We start from the raw sequence: 20,468 nt of genomic DNA on the forward strand, positions 1-20,468 counted from the left end.
AATTCTAGCTAATTGGCTGCGTATTAATAAATTGATCCTCAATATAAAAAAAACGCACTACCTAACTTTCGGTAATAAGGATTATGTGCCCATGAATATCACACTTGGAACTGAGAAGCTCCAAAATATAGAAGTCACGAAATATTTAGGGCTATTAATAGACTCTAAACTTTCGTGGAATTCCCATGTTGAGCATGTGAAATCTAAAATATCCCCAATAACCGGCGTACTGTACCGACTCCAAGGTCTTCTCTCTACATCTCTACTACGGGCCACATACTATGCGATGATTCACTCCCATCTGAGTTATTTAGTTAGTATCTGGGGCACTATTACTAAAAAACAAATATCAGAAATACAAGTGATTCAAAATCGAGCATTAAGGAATATCTACCGTCTACCGTGAGATACACATATCAAAGATATATATTTAAAGACAAACATACTTCCTTTTACGGTTCTACCTAAATACAATATCACTTGTACAATATTACAAATCATACATAGATCCTCACACACTAACATCAAACCAGCATTTAATTCAGACATACACCAGCACAAAACACGGTCCCAAAATCTAATACACCTAGCATCGTCTACCCACACAACAAAATTTGGTATTAACTCATTACAATATATTGCAAATAGACAATACAATGCATTACTTAATGAAATAAAGCAATCAGTAACTAACAAAAAAATATTAGTTAAAACGCTTAAAGATTATTTCCTGAAAATGTTTTTAAACCAGTGAATTTTCGCTCGCTTTCATATGTTGGTTTACTATGTTTCATGTGTATAGATGTCTCTCAGTATTTCTAAAATCTCTATTCTTAACAATGTACTTTTCCTTTTTTATTTATTTTTCTTTTCCTTTTCAATATGTTTGTATTTTTTTAAAAGTGTAATATCCTTGTAAAATGTATTTTATGTGTCTGTACTTCCCGTAATGAGTTTTATCTCAACTCATTGGGAATAATGTGTTACTTACCATGTTTTTTGTAATACATTATAAATAAATACATAAAATATTATTGGACCGTTATAATGTTAATTTCTGGGTGGGATTTTACTATTCAATTGTGGTCTCAGAAATGTATATTATGTCTTTGATTAATTGTCCAACTGCTCCTTGGAACTAGGAGATCCTGGTGTGATTTCTCATAATATATTTATGGTCAATTTTTTAAAGATTTTCTAGGTTTTTGCCTGTGGTAACTCTTTATGTAAACATGAACATCAGGGATAGAATAGCTCGTCACTAGAGATTATGGTGTTTTGTCTCTCATCTTAGATATAGATAAAATTGATTTAATACTTTTTGTTTCTTTCAGTGGATTCTTACTTGGTTACACATTTTTCAAAAATCCTAAGAATCAAGTTTTTCCCTCGACGTTCAGCGAAACGAGAAAGGATTTTCTCAGTGGATTATTCAAACGTTTTAAAAGGTAAGTTTTGGCAAGTCCTTTTCACAAAATAAATTATTTTGATTTCCATGTTTCCTAAACATATTGATTTTATTTTGGACATGCAGAGATTGTGGAATTCCTTATATAATAGAAACAATGGAGACAGGCCATGAACCATTATTAATTAGTTCATTAGTCCATTCTACTGAAAATCATAAATGTACACAGATTTTTCTAACTACATACTAAACGCATAAATTTCATTGAAGATACTCCCTGCAGTTTGGTCGTAGCTCAGCGACAGTCAGCATGCTTCCATGCCATATCTCCCTTTATTTCTATCGTCTATGGTTGTGAAACTGATGAGATACGATGTATGGGAATAAGCCAACTGATCTGATAAATACCTGCTTAGGTTGTGGTGTTTCGCAGAGATTCAAATGTAACATTGTCATCAAATGGCCAATCAACGCCGATTCTGGGTCCATTTCAACTATTGAACAAATTGTGATCAAGAAAAAGCACAAATGTGAAAAAAAACAAAATTGCGCTGTTTAGCCATTTGATAACAATGTTACATTTGAATTTCTGTGAAACACATAGACATATGAATATTAGTAGACCTGCCCTAAGTGATTAAAAGCGTATTATTCCCCACTCCCCATACCGGTTCCATTGGAGCCGGCTGGGCTCGCGTATGGCTTCCCGTGAATCTTGAGAATGTGACGTCATCATTATTTTTCGAACTAGCGTCGAGCTATGGTCGAGGCATTTTACGAAATAACACGGCAAAATGGTGGCTTGTGATATGAAAACTTGTAAAAATAGATGTGAAAAAGAGAATAAACCCAATTGTCGTATTACATTCCATATGTAAGCATTATTTTAAGCTTATTCACATCGTATAATATGAATCAGTTGTAGAAACATATACTATCACATCGAGATACATCTGGACGCAAAATACATAGCCGTTTGCATAAGAATCAGGGATGTGCCTTTGCCTTTTGCGCTTTAGGTACCACGTGTTAGGTACGCGCTTGTTTCGTATGTACGGTACTGCTGGAACGAGAAGGAGTGCATATCACGTAATGCGCTAGGTTATACCGAGTGGCGATGTATGATAGAAAATCATGTTTTTTGTTTTTAATTGAAAAAATGTCATCGGAAGGCAAAATGATGTTCAAATTTTTACTCCAAATACTCTTAGGAATCGCTGGTAAAAACTGTGTGTATATAATTTCATTTGTTTTTTTAGTTGTTTTACTTTTCTTTCTTAAAGATTTCAATATTTTATTATTAATAGGAACATAGCGGTTGTGACAACCCTCCAACATTGGTCGAATGTAGCGATTCCCAAGTGCGCATCTTTGTTACCGGGAAGTAAATTATGAACATTTATAAAAGTGTCTTAACTAAATACGTAAACAAAATATTCGACTCTGAAAATAGAAGAATTTTTTTTGCCGGATTTGGACTTCGCAAATTTGTTCATAACGTGGCGAGTAATTTGCGCTCCCATGTAAAAATGTCTATTCATTCAAAAACAGATTTTACTTTTCAGAACTAAATGGTGATATTAAAATGCGAGATGCCTATATACTGTCAGATTGATTTATTGACGAATCACAGTCAGCTTTACCCCCTTCGTTCTTCAACAGTTGATTTTACCCCTCACCTTTAATTTCTAGTCTATATATTCATATGTCTGTGGTGAAACACCTTTCCTGATGTTCATTTTCTACATTACCTCCATATCAGAAAATAATGCCCATCAGGGCCCATCGTTTTCGTGGATACTGTGTAGAGGGTGTTAGGAAGAAGGCATGAGGATTGGGTAGGAATCTGGAGTTTAGTGTGTCAAGGAGTGACAGACGTATGAATCCATCCCTCCCACTGTGATGCAAGGCGACGGATCGAGAGATTCTGGCAGGACTTTCAGTAAAATTCGCCATGCAAATTGGTTGGCAGACGCATCCCTTAATCACATTCCAATACACATGACATAAATTACAAAACCTTAAATATTTAAAAATAATATATTTTAGAGTCCTTGCCTGAAATGACTCTTGAAACCTTCGAGGACAACATTGAAAATGTCTAGAGTCCTAAAGAATTCATTTAGCAACACCGTACTTCTTGTCATGCTATGCCGGGTCAGAACATCTGTTCTGCCATGTGGAATATAGAGCCTGTAATGGCGACCCTGGCGGAAGTTGTTCGGTAAGAACAATTTTAGCATTCCAAGAGGTATGGTCTATCAATGAAGTATTTTATTATTTAAACGCTGTTACTTATAGTATAATGTTGCAGGTTGACGCCACTATTCGCCTTCTGTACCCTGTGCGCGCCTACGATCAGCGAGTGGCTGTACCGCAACTCCGCCCTGTGGAGTTACGAGAGACCCGACCTCACGTGCCCTGGAGCCTGGTGGGCCAACCTGCTCTATGTCAGCAATGTGTACCCTCGTGCGGCGCAGGTCTGCATGACCTGGGGCTACTATCTCTCCAACGACATGCAGTTCTATATCGCTGCCAGTCTACTGCTTTACATGTCCAAATAGTAAGTAATTGTGATATCACAAATTGAACAGAGAATTTTTTAACAGCAAGAAAGTCATTTTTCTTCATTGAAGCCAAAAGTTGTTGTATCTGCTGGTCTGTTTGCAGGTAGACTATGGTTATCTTATGGTTCTCAAAAAGTGACATCTATCAATCTGTCCAAAACTATAACCAAAGCCATCTATGCTTTACAGCTCAAACTATCATAGTTAGAAATTTATCTAGCAAAGACACGTGAAAAATCATGAAGTACTTTATTGTCTGAATTCCCGAAACAAATACCAATTTTGAAAATGACACATATTCAAAGCAAAAATTCTGGAGTTGATTGAATCGTAGTTATAGACACAAGAGAGAGTCACAACCGAAATTAGTGATTTTAATAACTGCCCAAAGCTTGCATCATTAACATTTAAAAAAAGTATAAATACGTAAAGTGTGACACGATTTAAGAGTCTCTTGAATCATTTAAGGTTCATGTTGAAAATATATAAAGAGATGATATTTAGAAACACCATACCCGGTGTTACAGCCAACATGTCTGTTCTGCCATGTGTTGTATACAGAGATGTGCTTTATTTCAAATAAATCCATTTCAAATGGAAATGCAAAATGCAAATTGGGTATTTTCCATTTTGCATTTTAAATGCTTTTCTAAAAACCATTTTGCATTTTGCATTTTAAATGCTTTTCTCAATGCATTTTCCATTTTAAATGCTTTTTTGCAACATTATTCCTACTATCTCCACTCATCTTTTTTCATAAGTTCCAAATATCAGTCGGTCCTCAACCTCGCTATGAGAGATAATTTACATTTGTCAAGTTACTCCCTGGTAGGAGGCCTGGCAATTGAGTGATACCATTACAAAAAATACTGATTCAAATACTGAACATGGGGCCATGACGCTGTAATATTAAATGTTAGATAGCAGTTTCTATGTTTTTAATCTGTAGTCGTGATGTTTTTGGATTTACCATCATGTAATATGTTTGTTCTACATTGAGGTCCATTATTAAATGACAAAATTGTTTAAAAATTCTATAATTATTTTAATTGTTTGACCTGAGAAACCAACCATTTTGCATTTTCAATGCATTTTAAAAATAGGTATTTTGCATATTGCATTTGAAATGCTTTTCTAAAAACTATTTTGCATTTTGCATTTTCAAATTGAAAAGTTTTGACCCATTTCCATTTTGCATTTCAAATGGTTTTGGGTACCCATTTTGCACATCTCTGGTTGTATACCTATAACAAGTAGTGGTGCCTGAAGGCTGAAGTCCTGGCGGCTGAAGGTTGATATCCTCGCCGTGTTGTTGCTTTATATATTTTTCCTTCGTACATTTAAAAATTTAACTAAAATTGATTAATTACATTGTTTTCTTTTCCAGCTACTTCAAGACGGCTACAAGCATTGCAGTGGGATTTTGTATAGCATCCGGAGTATACACAGCGTACTTGGTTAAAATCATGAACTTCAAGCCTTAGTAAGTTAATCTGGACTACTACTTAATTGGTTCCTGTTGTTGCATGTGCGGTTGGTTATCTTTGGTGAGATGGATATTGTGTTAAATGCAACTGTTTACTTTGAAATAACTGGAATTTATTGAAGATAAGTTAGATAAGTTATACACACGATTATTAATTATTATAATACCTTCATACAGGTTTTGCTGTTGTGGGATTTTTTAATATTACCTTGATTTGTATATGATGTTTATATTGGAATATTATCTAAAAATATGTGTTTATATATATTACTACTTGCAATAATAATTTTGTCATCTGTATACTTCTATAAAGTAACTGTAGGCACTGCTAAGATGGCCTCAGTGTAGTGGTATCATCAGAATTCACACTGTCTCAATGTTGCCAAAGTAAAATTGTTTAAATATTAATTATTATGTCGAACCAATTGCTAGTTGTATAATTAATTACAAACACAATGAAAAACAATAAAAGGTAAAATGGGCTGTGGATTTCATATACCTACCTACATTTTGTAGCGAGAATTATTCTTGAAAAACCATCACACAAATCGTTTTTACGTTATAGTTTTGTACTATACTTTTTGTTTTTAACTGCCCTTCACACTAGCAATACGATTTTGTTTTTCATACTCTAAATTAAAAATATCTTTTCTAGTTACCACTTGATATTCGAGACAGTGGATATATTCTACTCCCCTCCTTGGATGAGGATATCTCCGTACATCATCGGTGTGTTAAGCGCATATTTCTACTATCGCCACAGAGATAGAATACCCACTGGAAAGGTAAGATACTTCAACCACGTACACAATTCTTCCACTTTCATACACAGTCCCAAGCCAAAGAGGCATACACTAGTAACTATCTTCCTAAATGTTAAGAATGTTAAGCAATCTGTCTGTAATCTTTTGACTTATAATTGTTAACTTTTTCAGTATTCCATCTGGTTCCTCTGGGCCCTGTATGCAGCTTGCACTGGCTTCCCTCTGTTCGGCCTCGTCACCAGAGATATCAGCACCTTTTACAGCATGCTGTACCTGTCCACCACCAGGGTGCTGTGGTCCCTGGGCTCCGTGTGGCTGATAGTGGCCTGTCTCACCGACAATGCTGGTAACAATGGCTAAACACCCATTTTAAGAGTCAGGAAACCCCAAACGCCAAAACAAACCTAACTTTGAATGTCAAATCAACTCTTTGGAAGGCGTTCCAACACCGCAGTTTTTCTTTTTCACGTCCCATGCTGATTTGTCCAGCGCAGATCGTTATTGCCTGGAGAGCGTTGGATTTTTTTTGCGTGTGACAAGAGTGTTCATAAAGCATCAATTTTCAAAGAATATGAATGGAATGTAAGTTGCTCAGATATCGTAATACCTTGCGTACATAGGTCAAGTGTGTCCTTACCTCTATGGTTACACTAATACGTATTTTATTGATCTAGTTTATTGACCTCCAAATTTATATTATGAAATATAATTTGACAAATAAGTTCGAAAATAAAACGAGCACAAAATATTTGGGCCTGATTGTAGATTGCCAGCTCTCTTGGGATCTCCACATAAATCATGTAAAACAGAACATTACCCCCACAACTGGTGTGCTATATTGGCTTCAAGGATTACTACCCATCCCTTTACTAACTTCAGTGTACTATGCCCTGGTACATTCACACATACTCTAATCACTGCTGTATCTGGGGCTTTTTTAATTTAATTATTTTAATATTACATTTATTTACAGTAATGACGTATTGCTAATCTCACTAGTTGTGGAAATTTGGACATGTGGACACTTGTCTCAAAGAAACTGATAGTTGACCTGTAGGTGGTCCAAAGCTACCGGAATTTTTCTTGGTCTTCCAAGACAAACTCATGTCAGTTTTCGGTATCCTTTCAAACATTAAATCACGAGCACCATCCTACAAATACTCTGCAATCAACCTAATTTACAATTAATATATCTACAACCCTCTCGAAATAACAAAAACATCCGCATTCCTACATCTTACGAAAATGGGATATAATCCCTGGATTACATTGGCTACTCACTACATGACACTCACGTACATGTGTATAAAAATAGCCAGCGTAATAAAAAAGTAATGATTTAAACCCTTGGGCAATTTTGGGAGATATTCTTCACAGACAACATGAACTATAGTGTTAGTCTGGGAAATATATACCTCCCAGCGTGATACAGTCTCATAAAAGTTATGCTATCTCGTTTTTTATTTCAGTGAGAAATATGATTTAAACAGTGTTAGAAAGAAAAAATTCTACGCTTTCAGTTTGCATAATAATTATGCGTTGAACATAGTGGTTTCCACCTGTTCAGTCTTGTTTGAATTCCAATACATATTGTTTAAATAATTGATTGTATTCCAGGTAAATTCGGCAGAATAATGTCCAAGGACCTGTGGATCCCGTTCGCTAGGTTGACTTACTGCGTATATCTCATCAACCCAACTCTTGTCATGATTTTCACCACAATGAGAGACAAGAACCTCTACTATGGTGAAGCTGAAACCGTTAGTACCTGCCTAGTTAATATTTTAAATCTTATTTGAATTCCCATTTCCATTAATATAAGCGAAAAATATTGCTTTTTCAATGATCAAGGACTTGCATGCACCTCTCAATCTAACCTAACATAACACAGACCAACAGTTTGAGCATATATGGGGATCGACCAAATGAGACAATGCAAGAAGTACCGCAAGAACGAACAAACACAATGCGATCGTGAGCATGCAAATTCATGCTAGCCTCACACGTTGCTATACTATCAATTCGGTAGTTGGGCATGGCCTATATAGATTAAATTCTAGTCTCACAAGGAAGCTATAATCTTCTTCTCCTCCCATTACTGTTACCTTGATAGCTGACACGGCAGTTCCCTAATTCAAATGACCTCCGGGAGAGGGGGTAGTATCATTTTAAAATATCCCACGGCTAGCAGATTAAAAGACATTATAAATTTGAAGCAGAACATTTATAAGTAACATATTAGGCCAAATAATATAATAGGATATTGGATATGTGCCCAAAGTCATTAACAAAATGAAAATTACAACATACGTCGAGGATAAGCTGCAATACAGGCGTGAATACACTATGGCCTAGTCAACGTAGGCAGTGCCTGTTCGAAGAATGTATTTATTTAGATTTAATTTTTGTTGTTCAATCTGTACCTAATATCAAATTGTAAATTAATTTATATACTAAAGGCAGAAGAAGGTAAGAAAAAAATTAAAAGGAAATTAATTTAATTTTGAAAAAAAGGGATTAAAAGCGAAAAGTTATCGATATGAACTACCACATAGCTATTTGGGTTAATATGTGATATTCATTAGAGCCTGAAATTTGTTTGGGCATTATAGGAATCACTTAATCTGCATTCAATATTAGTACGCGAAACTTTACAGCAAATTTTATATCATCCAAAAATATAAGAAAGTCTTCCAATTTTCTATATTTCTAATGTTCCGATGTTCAATGTAATTTTAATCTGACGCCCCATCGAATATTGATATTAATCCAATATACTATCGATTTCATCGTGTCTGTTTATAACCATTAGAATTTAAAATTAATTGTTTACTGGGTGAAGTTGTAAAACCGTTATTTTTCGTATTATAAGTACTTGTAATAGGAAATATCTAATGACTGAAGAGTTGTAAGAGTCTGTACTTAATCTGTGGCATTTTATCATTCAGAAGAGTACAGAAAGTATATAATTCACATGCAAAAACAATTTGGTGTTTATGATATTGCTTAAGCCGAATTATTATTACTATAAGAACAATTGCAATTATAGTCAGAAATTCGGAAACATAGATCGGCGTGCTGGGGCCCGATAACCTAATCACACCCGTTCTCAGCTTATTCCTGACTTCTTCACAAGATCTGTTATAATTTTTAAAAACATTATGCAACTGTTCTTTTAAAGCCGTTGAATTAAAACGAATTATCAATCTCTTGGGTTTCTCGGTTGGAGGAATATTTTTATTTCGTTATATAAATATATTCTGTGTGTCATTTGTGTTGAGCTGGCTGTCCACTATTTTGCTGACGTTAAAAATGATGTCTTTCAGGGTTTGAGTTGTTTGTTCTTTAAATTTTGGAATCCCTCAAAATTCCAGACAACTATTATTAGATTGTCCGTTTCTTCTTTCTTGATCTCTCTCGATATCGGCAATTCTTCTTTCTAAGTTTTCATTCAATTTTGTCAAGAGGCAATTTTTTTCATTCTCCTTATTTGTGATATTTACTTCTTGTAATATTTCCATTCTTGAGTTTAAGGCGTCTCTTTTATTGAACTCTTTAAAGAATTTGGCAACATTAGTGAAATCTGATGTGATTTTTCATTAATATTTCCCAAACCAGTCCAATTGTATTTTTTATATTTTTTGAAGTATATTTTCTGTATCACTCTTTCCCAATTTACAATTTGGACAGCGCCACGATGATCGCTTTTGCAAAGAGAACTTCTTATATGATTCTTCTTTGATACCTCCACAATGGATATGAAATCTATTGCAGGAGATAGTTCAACGCGGTCCGTCTGTAGTGGCATCATCATATGTAGGGCACTCCATTTCTACAATGGTTTGTGTTCACCTTGTGTTGTGTTTGTGCTCAGAACGATTGTGACGGCCGCCTTATAACTGAATTAATGAGAAATTGTACGAGAACTTTATATTGTGTATTTGTATCCACTTTAATACAAATACATAATATACCAATTGTTAATAACTTTATATTGTGTATTTGTATTCACTTTGATATAAATACACAATATGTATACCAATTGTTAATGACTTTATATTGTGTATTTGTCTTCACTTTAATACAAATACACAATATACCAATTGTTAATAACTTTATATTGTGTATTTGTGTTCACTTTAATACAAATACACAATATACCAATCGTTAATAACTTTATACTGTATATTTGTATTCAATTTAATCACCATCTGAAGTTTTTACTGTTATTAACAATTGGTAATCTTCACAATTCAATATTATTCCGAATATTTCACTATTATTTGTCAAGAGCAGAAATTAAAACAACATGTCTGTCAGTTGTTATTGTCACATTCACATCGCATTTCTTATGTTCTTTATTCCATGGATTGTATCTACTTTAAGGCGGTATTTCACCATCCTCTTGATAGCTTATCCATAGGATAAGGTTTACTATTCGGTACTTGAACCTGAACCGTGGCTACATGTCGGATAAGTTAGCCGAGTTTTCTACCTAATGAGAGTATTTGTTTTATGTATCGTTATCCTATGGATAAGCTATCAGGAGGATGGTGAATTACCTTCTAGGTCTGTCATATTATGATATACCCCTTTGAAGTTTATATTTATAGTAAATGCCGTATGAGATTATGGCATACCCAATTGGGGTACGTTGTGAGGCTAAAAGTAGTGGGAGGGGTAGGAGGGAAAGAAGGAAGTACCTGGCTATTTATATCTGGTTACCAAACAAGGTTAAAGCCATTTCAATTCTGAATAGAGGTCTTACATCGGGATATATACGTTCATCTTGTCCTATTCATTACGCGTATTATGAAGAATATTTATTTGTTTGTAATCTATTATTTGTTTTAATTTTGTTGTATTAAGTATTTTTAATTTTTTCAGTTACTGAACGGGCTTGGTATCATTGTTGTATCATTCGTCGGCGCTTTAGTACTGGTTGTGTTGATTGAATATCCTATCAACAATCTCATTGAAGTCATTTCAAGGCACAAATCAAACATCGAGGACGAACCCAAACCCCTTGGAAAATTGCAAATCATTCCAGACCCAAAAATTGAAAATCGAACCAAACCCAACGGAAGATTATGTTTCAAATCAGATTTTAAACAAGAAGAACAAATGACACCAAATAGAACACTGCATTTTAAATTTGAATAAAAAAATAATCTTTCTCTTTCTAAGTGATGTTCTTACCAGCTTTTACCCGCTGCTTCGCTGAAAAAAATTACTTCGGGAGAAATTACTGTGCAAAGAATTTTTCCACTGGAATGAAATGTTTTACCGGGATGAAAAGTAACTTATGTTACTTCCCAGTCCTCTAACTATCCCTATACAAAAAATTACGTTGATCGATCTGCGTTCCGACGTTTAAGAAGGACAAACGAAGAAACATTCATTTATACATATATAATTTGTTAACAGGTTTTCATTTGATGTATTATTGTATAATAGATAATATTGTGATAATTAATATAATTGATATTACAAAGCGTCTTAGCTTATGATGAATTGTCATAGCGAGCTGAAAATAGTTGCGTTGGGCTAGGAGTTCCGGACAGAAATTTAATGTAATTTTTTTGGTTATTTACATTTTTTTGATGTGCATACGAGTATAGTGCATTAGAGTCCAACTATTGCAGTGAGAATATGGCATCGCTAATTGGGATAAGTTGTCGGGGGTGGAAATATCTGGGGAAAAGGAAATTTTGGATTAGGTGCCATCGCAAAAATTCGAGGAAATTCATTAATTTACAGCAGAAGTATGCTAACTTTATATTCAATGAAACTTCATCTTCTGGGATCACCTCCTATCGGGAGATGGCTATCATCGAGTCTTCCTCTTCAGGTTGCAGCCCGGAACAACTCTGCGATACCGCGCTCGCACCAGTCACTTAGATTTACAGAAATGAAGTGTAAAAACGAATTCACATAATTGTAACTTGTCGTTACCAGTGAAAACTGAGTTGAATTGTATTAAAAACTAGTTTTCACACAATTTTAACTTGTGGTTACCAGTGAAAACAGAGTTGAATTGTATTAAAAACTAGTTTTCACACAATTTTAACTTGTGGTTACCAGTGAAAACAGAGTTGAATTGTATTAAAAACGAGTTTCACACAATTGTAACTTGTAGTTACCAGCGAAAACTGAGTTGATTGTATTGTTTCACATAATTGTAAATTGTGGTTATCAATGAAAACTGAGTTGAATTGTATTGAAAACGAGTTTTCACACAATTGTAACTTGTGTTTACCAGTGAAAACTGAGTTGAATTGAATTAAAAACGAGTTTCACACAATTGTAACTTGTAGTTACCAGCGAAAACTGAGTTGATTGTATTGAAAACGAGTTTCAAATAATTTTAAATTGTGGTTACCAGTGAAAACTGAGTTGAATTGTATTGAAAACGAGTTTCACATAATTGTAACTTGTGGTTACAAACAATTTCTGTTATTTAAATTTTTTTAAATTATTTTATTTTGTTATTATAACTTAGTTGTTTTTTGCAAAATGATGTTTTTATAAATTGTATCATCTTACCAGATAATGTGTTTACATATTTAATAATAGTTTCCCCAGAATAGCTAGTTATATTCGGACAAATTAAATTTTAAATGTCTGGCATGAAGGGGTTAATAATCTTAAGCTATATATTATTATTATTTGTAATTGTTCGTGTTATGTTTTTTAACCTCATTTAATGTAAATTATGAATTTTGATGACGGAATAATTACCAAAATGCTGAAGTTTCTTCTCGTTCTCTCATTTCGTCTCTTTTGCACCAGACGACAGTCGCACTGTCGTTAAAGTAACACAGTATGCCCCATGAGGAAAATATTTTCCTTCAGAGCCTATGTTATTTTTGGGGATGCAGAGTGGAGGGATATGGAATTTTTATTGCCTGGTTGAGTTTTGTGAATTGTTAAGTTTGATATTATCATTTAATTGATTTTGTAAATATAATAAATTATAAATAAACTAAATATTTAAATTATTTATTTACATAATGATTCCTACATATGTATTAAGATTACACCCGAAGCCTCAAAACATAATAATAAAATAAACAATATTTCTAACAATTTGAACAAATCACTTTGCACTTGAGATTTTATAAGTGTATAGGTAATATACACACAAATTTCATAACAGTTTTGTATTTTTCTCGGTTTTCTCGAGCATCTGAAAAAATAAATAAAAAATTATTTATCCGATAATCGAATACAATATAAAGTACTCTAGAACGAAAGATGTGAAACAGAAAAGACAGAAACAGATTCAGTCAGTAAGGGAACAATTCGTTTCAATTAATTCGACCATACCTACTTATGTTGTGTTTAACTGTATCATACTTCGACTGAGAGTTACCATCTCTATTGGCTACTATCTTTATGTATGATTACAAGATTCTACTCGAACAAAATGCAATCTAGATAGTGTCTTAGATAAATATATCAATTTTGAAGTAATGTGCGACATCTATTGACTTTTCTACAAGTGGATTATTCCATAAGTATTATTTCATAACTTATGAAAAAGTAAAACCTCAATTTGTAGTATTTAATCATTGAAGACAATCTTAACGACTCTAAAACTTCTGTCGTTTGAGAGTTGTTAATATTGTTTTCAATGATTAAATACTACAATTTGAGGTTTACTCACTAAGTTATTCCATTATAAAAATGTATTTATCTAATTAACTAACGAATTAACCTTTACACCGCTTGTGTGTATGCAGATAGGATTCTTCACGTACTGTTTGCTTCATTCACATTCAAACACTGTCTCATATAATGTTGATATAGCCCGACTCATCGAAAGATATTCTTATTTGAAAAACGTATTAATTTCGATTGTTGGTGCATGGGTGATGTGACACATTCCTGCGTAATGCATTACATCAACAAATTTTTCATTATCCGTGAAATCACGTAACATTTCAGACAAACGATTAAGTAGGTACCAAAATAATTCTATAATTTTTTTTAAAGAATCACATATACCCAGGTTATGAATAACCTGACAATATTTGAAAATCTACTACCACCACAGTAAGCGAAAAATGTTGCATGTGTTGTGATGGAGGACTTCAAATTTCAAATATTGTCAGGTTATCCGTAGCCTAGGAATGTTTGTATATATTTAAAAAAATAAATTAAAAGAGTCGTATTTTATTAAATATTTTCAAAATTTTTGGTTATTGTTATAGTTTTTTTTAATATTAGCGCGCTCCCTCTACATTCGTATTAACATATCTCTCTTTCAAACCATCTTCGAACGCTTACTACGGCGCCTTAATTACTGTTCTTACCTTTTGTGTTAGGTCTTCCTCACACTATGGTATTTTCTTCTTTGCTTTCCCATCAAATAAGATGTTTATCACTCGATCCAGGGGGTACTCAACGGACATAACCAGGAATATTGAGAAGAAATATGTCAGTCCCACTAGCCCAAATCCATTCAGTGTCTGAACAACAAAAAAAGAAATAAGTTTACACGATGTCCGAAAACTGGAGATAAAAGCGGGAAAGTAGTGAAGCTACATCACAAAGAGATCCAATCAGTACCCACAGTAATCCCGCCTCTGTAGAGACCGATTTTGTTCAACTTTGACATAAAAAAATCAATTTTATCGAAGGAAGCAAACACTTTGTGATGTGACATTATATATTAAATGAAAAAATACACTTTGTAAAACACCACTTTTATTTTGAATTAATATTAACAGCCAACCAGGTTGTTGAAAAGAAATTTATTTGAAGCTATTTGTTTCAATTTTTTATTAAGAATATAGAATATTCAATCATGTAATCAGTCTACATCCTTTCTCGTTCTAGCACTAATAAGGTCTCTGCTCTTTTATTTCTATCTCTTTCACTCGTGTATTTTATTTCTATCTCTTTCACTCATTGTTTTATTTTCTTCTATATATATGTGTCTGCATGAAAATAACTTTAGTTGAAATAAGCCCCGACGAAGCTTGAGCTAAGCGAAACCTGGTTGGCTGTTAATATTAATTTAAAATAAAAGTGGTGTTTTACAAAGTGTATTTTTTCATTTAATATAAAAAATTCAACTTCAACGGACTAAATTTAGGTATTATTATACAGTTTCCTGTATGTGTATGTATTTAAAATCATTAATGTTTATTTATTATATGTAATTGGTACCATTTACAAAAAAAATAATGATACACAGCTTAAAATCATAAAACATAACGTCACAGCTACGCATCTATCGACCGCTTCATAGATAAAATGGCGATTTGCAGTATCTGTGCATAGCTACGTTTGTGGCTTAGCAGGGGTGCCCGGGTTCATGGGGTGAAGTTTGTCCAAGTCCAAGACTTGGCGGTGGATGCGACTGTCCATCGATTAGAAACCCTTTGACTTCATCAACTTTGTTTTTGTTTGTTACATTGCATAAGAGTCCCAACTACCACATTGCTGTATCGCTCTTTGGAACAGGAAGATTATTTCTGCCCTTATTTCTAGTCTGATTTTTATTATCGACTGTTTTAATTAAAAAATGTTTTTACTATACTTTTTTAGGTATACGAGTTTAAAGTGCGTTAACTTCGAGAGGATATTCTACATGATAGTACAAGTAAAAAAAAAGTTTTTTTTTCAAAATTTCTACGTTTTAAGGTAGTTTTCAGGTACAAAAGTTGAATTATTTGTATGGAGAAATTAATATTCTTCTATGGAAAAAAATTTGTATAGATTTCGAAAAAAGTTTTTTTAATCTTTTTTAACTTTGTAGAATCACCTCCAGAAGTTTGTGCACTGTTGTAAGTAATAAATAATATTAACCTCACAGACATATGAATATATAGACTAGAAATTAAAGGTGAGGGGTAAAATCAACTGTTGAAGAACGAAGGGGGTAAAGCTGACTGTGATTCGTCAATAAATCAATCTGACAGTATATAGGCATCTCGCATTATAATATCACCATTTAGTTCTTAAAAGTAAAATCTGCTTTTGAATGAATAGACATTTTTACATGGGAGCGCAAATTACTCGCCACGTTATGAACAAATTTGCGAAGTCCAAATTCGGCAAAAAAAATTTCTTCTATTTTCAGAGTCGAATATTTTGTTTACGTATTTAGTTAAGACACTTTTATAAGTGTTCATAATTTGCTTCCCAGTAACAACGATGCGCACACTTGAGAATCGCTACATTCGACCAATGTTGGCTCGATGTGATAGTATATGTTGCTACAACTGATTCATATTATACGACACGTGAATAAGCTTAAAATGATGCTTACATATGGAATGTAATACGACAATTGGGTTTATTCTCTTTTCACATCTATTTTTACAAGTTTTCATATCACAAGCCACTATTTTGCCGTGTTATTTCATAAAATGCCTCGACCATAGCTCGACGTTAGTTCGAACAAGAATGATGACGTCACATTCTCAAGATTCACGGGAAGCCATACGCGAGCCCAGCCGGCTCCAATGGAACCGGTATGGGGAGTGGGGAATAATACGCTTTTAATCACTTAGGGCAGGTCTACTAATATTCATATGTCTATGATTAACCTTGTATAATATTGAACATCTACACATTTTTGGATTTTTATATACATGTACCGCATTATATTAGGTAACAACTTGCTTACAACAGTGCTGGTCCCTGTGTGCATGGCGTGGTCACTGTTACTCATCAGTAGATATATGATCACCGGGTTCAACAGGTAGGCGGTGTAGGTTAGGTTATTGAAGGGCATCCAGCCCTTGGCCGAGAACATGGTGTTGGCTGCTCCTGCAATTTAAAAACTACTGAATTCTGTGGATCGCGTACCATAATGCTCACAAACATATTTCAGTGCATGCTTTGCCCAAGACCAGAAAAGCACTGCCTTTAGTAGAAGAGGAAACTAGTAAATACTTTTTTTTATAATATATATATTTAAATAATATTAAAATTATTTATAGTATTCTCTCGACTACCAAAATACATACTTTACATATATACTAGATAATTTTAATAAAATGTAAATGAAATCCTCAGAACGGGAGATGCCAGTGAGGATATCATTATACAGGTTGTCCGGAAACTCGTAGTACAAGCGGGAAACTGGTGAATCTACATCACATTTGGAGTCGATTACGTAGTATATTTTTTTTTGATTTGAGCTTTCGTTATCGAGTAAATCGAGTTTGAAGTTGATTTTTTTATTTTTTTTTCTTTTTTTAATCAAATTCTTATAAATTATTACTGAAGATCAAAGGACCCAACTAATTAAAACTATTTGAAAGTAAAACAAATGGAGAAACTCGGATTTGAAGCATTATTTTGAAATCACCCTTCATTTAACCCGGTGTAATCATAAAATATTTCTGCTCTGCAGGGTTAAAACATCTGTTGTTCAACCCTAAACACCAGAAAAAACTTTAACCCTAAAATAGCCGAAAAATATATTTTTTTGGTTTTTTTTTTTTTTTTTGTGAAAATGCTCAAATCAAAAAACTTTATGTTTTTTTGGGTTCCCCATGTGGTGTAGATTCTCCAGTTTCCCGCTTGTACTACGAGTTTCCGGACACCGTGTATATACATATTTGTTACAAAAAAAGAAGATAATATAACACTTATTATTATAATTATACTAGGTTCATGCGCGTAACATGGTAGTCGTGCATGTTTTTGTTATAATATAAACAAACATCTGTCTTGCATAGAATGGGGTAGTTGCGATTTTTTGTTTATTTTTGGTTCAGCTTCTGCCAATTTCGACCAGGAAGAGTCTTTTTTCAGCAAATAATATTACAGTACTTTTGAAAGTAGGTTAAATTTGCTACAATTTAAAAACAAATAATATTCTGTGAATTTAGTAGTTTTTGAGATACAGCTGTTCAAAATTACCCAAATTTTTCATATTTCGTCGTTTTTAGATATTTTAGCGGTTTTTACATAGAAATCTGTAGTTTTTTCAAAATTTTTAACAAATATCCGGAAGTCTGCCGAAGTCGAATACTTTATTTTTACAAGGCCTCCGTCATGAACAACATACCAACAAATCATAATCAAGGTAACTCCTGATTTAAGTGATTACTGTACTAAATATAATAATGACAAGAATTATACAGGGTTTTCCAATAAGAGGTGTTATTTTGAATAGCGCGCTCTTTCAGTAATGTTACTTTTGAAGCTGTCATTTTTTGACATTTGACAAGTAAAAACTACATCATTAATAAAAATGGAACCATACACGCTTCAAAAACGCATTAAAATTATTAAAATTCACTTGAGTGAATCAAATGCAATCATCTTGAGTGATGAGGCCCATTTCCACCTCGGTGGCTTCGTCAACAAGCAAAATTGTCGCATCTGGGGCTCGGAAAACCCAAGAATTATTGTTGAAAAGCCTCTTTATCCTCAACGTGTGACTGTTTGGTGCAATTTATGGTCCGGCGGAGTCATTTGACCTTACTTTTTCGAAAATGAGGCTGGAGCAACAGTTACGATGAATGGATCGCTATCGAGAGATGATTAAAGATTTTTTATGGCAGAAATTGGATGGTATTAATCTGGACAACGTTTACTTTCAATAAGACGGCGCTACGTACCACACAAGCAACAAAACAATAACAGTTTTCCAATAACACCTCTTACTGGAAAACTCTGTAGTAGAAACAAGTAGGGGGCACGTCCCCCCCCAAAGTATAAATAAATATATAGCAGTTTTTCCAAGAAGAAAAAGTACAGAATTTTATGCGTGCGTGATTCTTGCAACTTGCAGTGGGTTTTGGGAGCTTTATGAGAGTAACTATTTGTCTATGTTTATATGTATCATTAGACTGCACCTCATGGTGGAAAAAATCGGAAACGGACTGCACCTTGCGAGGGTAAAATAATTTAATTCTATTCAATCAATTTATATCGGAAAAAAACCGTTAATATATTGATATTTAACAGATGATTCAAAAATTCTTCATATAATAAAAAAAACAACGAAAAGGTTCCGAATAATTATTATGTATTCTAACCCTTTGAAATTTGCTTGTTAACACGAACGTGAAAACATCTGTAAAACCTATATTTTCTGTGTGTGACTTTCATTTGTCTTAAAAATTTGAAATAATATTCATGCATAGAATATTTTCATTGTTTTAACTCGGCCTCCCCGAGATAAAATTCTGGGTGCGCCACTGACCTGCACATATCTGCACGTGTCTGGCAAGTTATGCTACGTATAAACACCACAAAATAGCCGCGAGCCTAGCCGCGAATGGTGGTAAAGGAACGAAGCAACCGCAAACGGCGCGAAACACCGTCTGCAGTTGCATTATGCCGGTAGATGTAAATAGACCTTCATAATCTACCTCCATGTCCTGTCAGACAAGCCAGTACGATCCACCCTGTCGCCACAGCAATAAGATTCCTCGAGAACATGGAAAACACCACACTGAAGTAAGTAGGGAAGTCTGTATCCGCTAGGCCCACGAATAAGTAAGCAATAATGGATAGACTTGCTGTCCATAGCGTCCAGATCGTCACCTGAAATTATAATGAAAAGCTTTATAAATGTTGGACAAATCATCTACTATCCTTTCCCCTATTTTATATTTCGACCGGGGACCTATCGCTTCAGAGATAAATGTTCCAGCATTAAAAAAAATTACATTTTTCTCAAACTTATTTGGTGAATTTTGTTTCAATTCGCATTTTCCAATCAATCATTCTTAGATATGTTTCTACTGTAAAAACATTCGCATTTTCGAATCAATCATTCTTATTTCCACTGTAAAAACATTAACATTTTAGAATCACCTATAACATACTTAATCAACTTTAGTATAACACACTCCTGCTTTCTTAGTACTCAAAAAAGACTGGTGATCCTTATTAACAAATCCAGAGACAAAATGGAAATAACTAACTATAGTCAAATCACATTGTTAAAATTGCTTTCTAAGATTTTCGAAATAGTATTAAAAAACGAAATTATAAAATAAATAGGAGAAAACAAATTAATCTCGGATAAACAATATGGATGCAGAGAAAAAATAGGCACAAAAGAAGCTTTGGCATGTACAATAGAATATATTCATGGTAACTTAGATCAAGGGTTGCATAGCGATATATTTACATTTAGATAAAGCCTCAATTTTCCACAAATCAATTTTAAAAAAATTAAGAAAACATGGGTATCAAAGGCAAGGAACTATCAAAAAGTTATGTTAGTAACAGAACACAAAAAGTCAATATTAACAACCATA

At 33.7% G+C, this 20,468-nt stretch overlaps 2 protein-coding genes across 2 annotated transcripts in view; one reads left to right on the forward strand and one right to left on the reverse strand.

Moving 5' to 3' along the window:
* Positions 1 to 12,126, forward strand: part of LOC149414830 (uncharacterized) — a 39,740-nt gene extending 27,614 nt beyond the window's left edge. The window contains exons 5-10 of the mRNA XM_089643399.1: positions 3,723 to 3,971; positions 5,363 to 5,458; positions 6,117 to 6,246; positions 6,397 to 6,571; positions 7,843 to 7,985; positions 11,986 to 12,126. Of these exons, the coding sequence (XP_089499525.1) occupies positions 3,723 to 3,971; positions 5,363 to 5,458; positions 6,117 to 6,246; positions 6,397 to 6,571; positions 7,843 to 7,985; positions 11,986 to 12,126 (934 nt within the window). The remainder of the gene's footprint in view (positions 1 to 3,722; positions 3,972 to 5,362; positions 5,459 to 6,116; positions 6,247 to 6,396; positions 6,572 to 7,842; positions 7,986 to 11,985) is intronic.
* Positions 12,127 to 13,250: 1,124 nt separating this feature from the next.
* Positions 13,251 to 20,468, reverse strand: part of LOC149414831 (nose resistant to fluoxetine protein 6-like) — a 37,283-nt gene continuing 30,065 nt past the window's right edge. The window contains exons 11-14 of the mRNA XM_089643565.1: positions 19,572 to 19,746; positions 16,868 to 17,010; positions 14,544 to 14,699; positions 13,251 to 13,414 (exon numbers count right to left, since the gene is read on the reverse strand). Of these exons, the coding sequence (XP_089499691.1) occupies positions 14,568 to 14,699; positions 16,868 to 17,010; positions 19,572 to 19,746 (450 nt within the window). The 3' untranslated portion in view covers positions 13,251 to 13,414; positions 14,544 to 14,567. The remainder of the gene's footprint in view (positions 13,415 to 14,543; positions 14,700 to 16,867; positions 17,011 to 19,571; positions 19,747 to 20,468) is intronic.

This window comes from Hesperophylax consimilis, chromosome 19 (assembly GCF_061612785.1).
Source record: "Hesperophylax consimilis isolate HC1 chromosome 19, BYU_Hcon_1.0, whole genome shotgun sequence".
NCBI classification, from domain to species: Eukaryota; Metazoa; Arthropoda; class Insecta; order Trichoptera; family Limnephilidae; genus Hesperophylax; species Hesperophylax consimilis.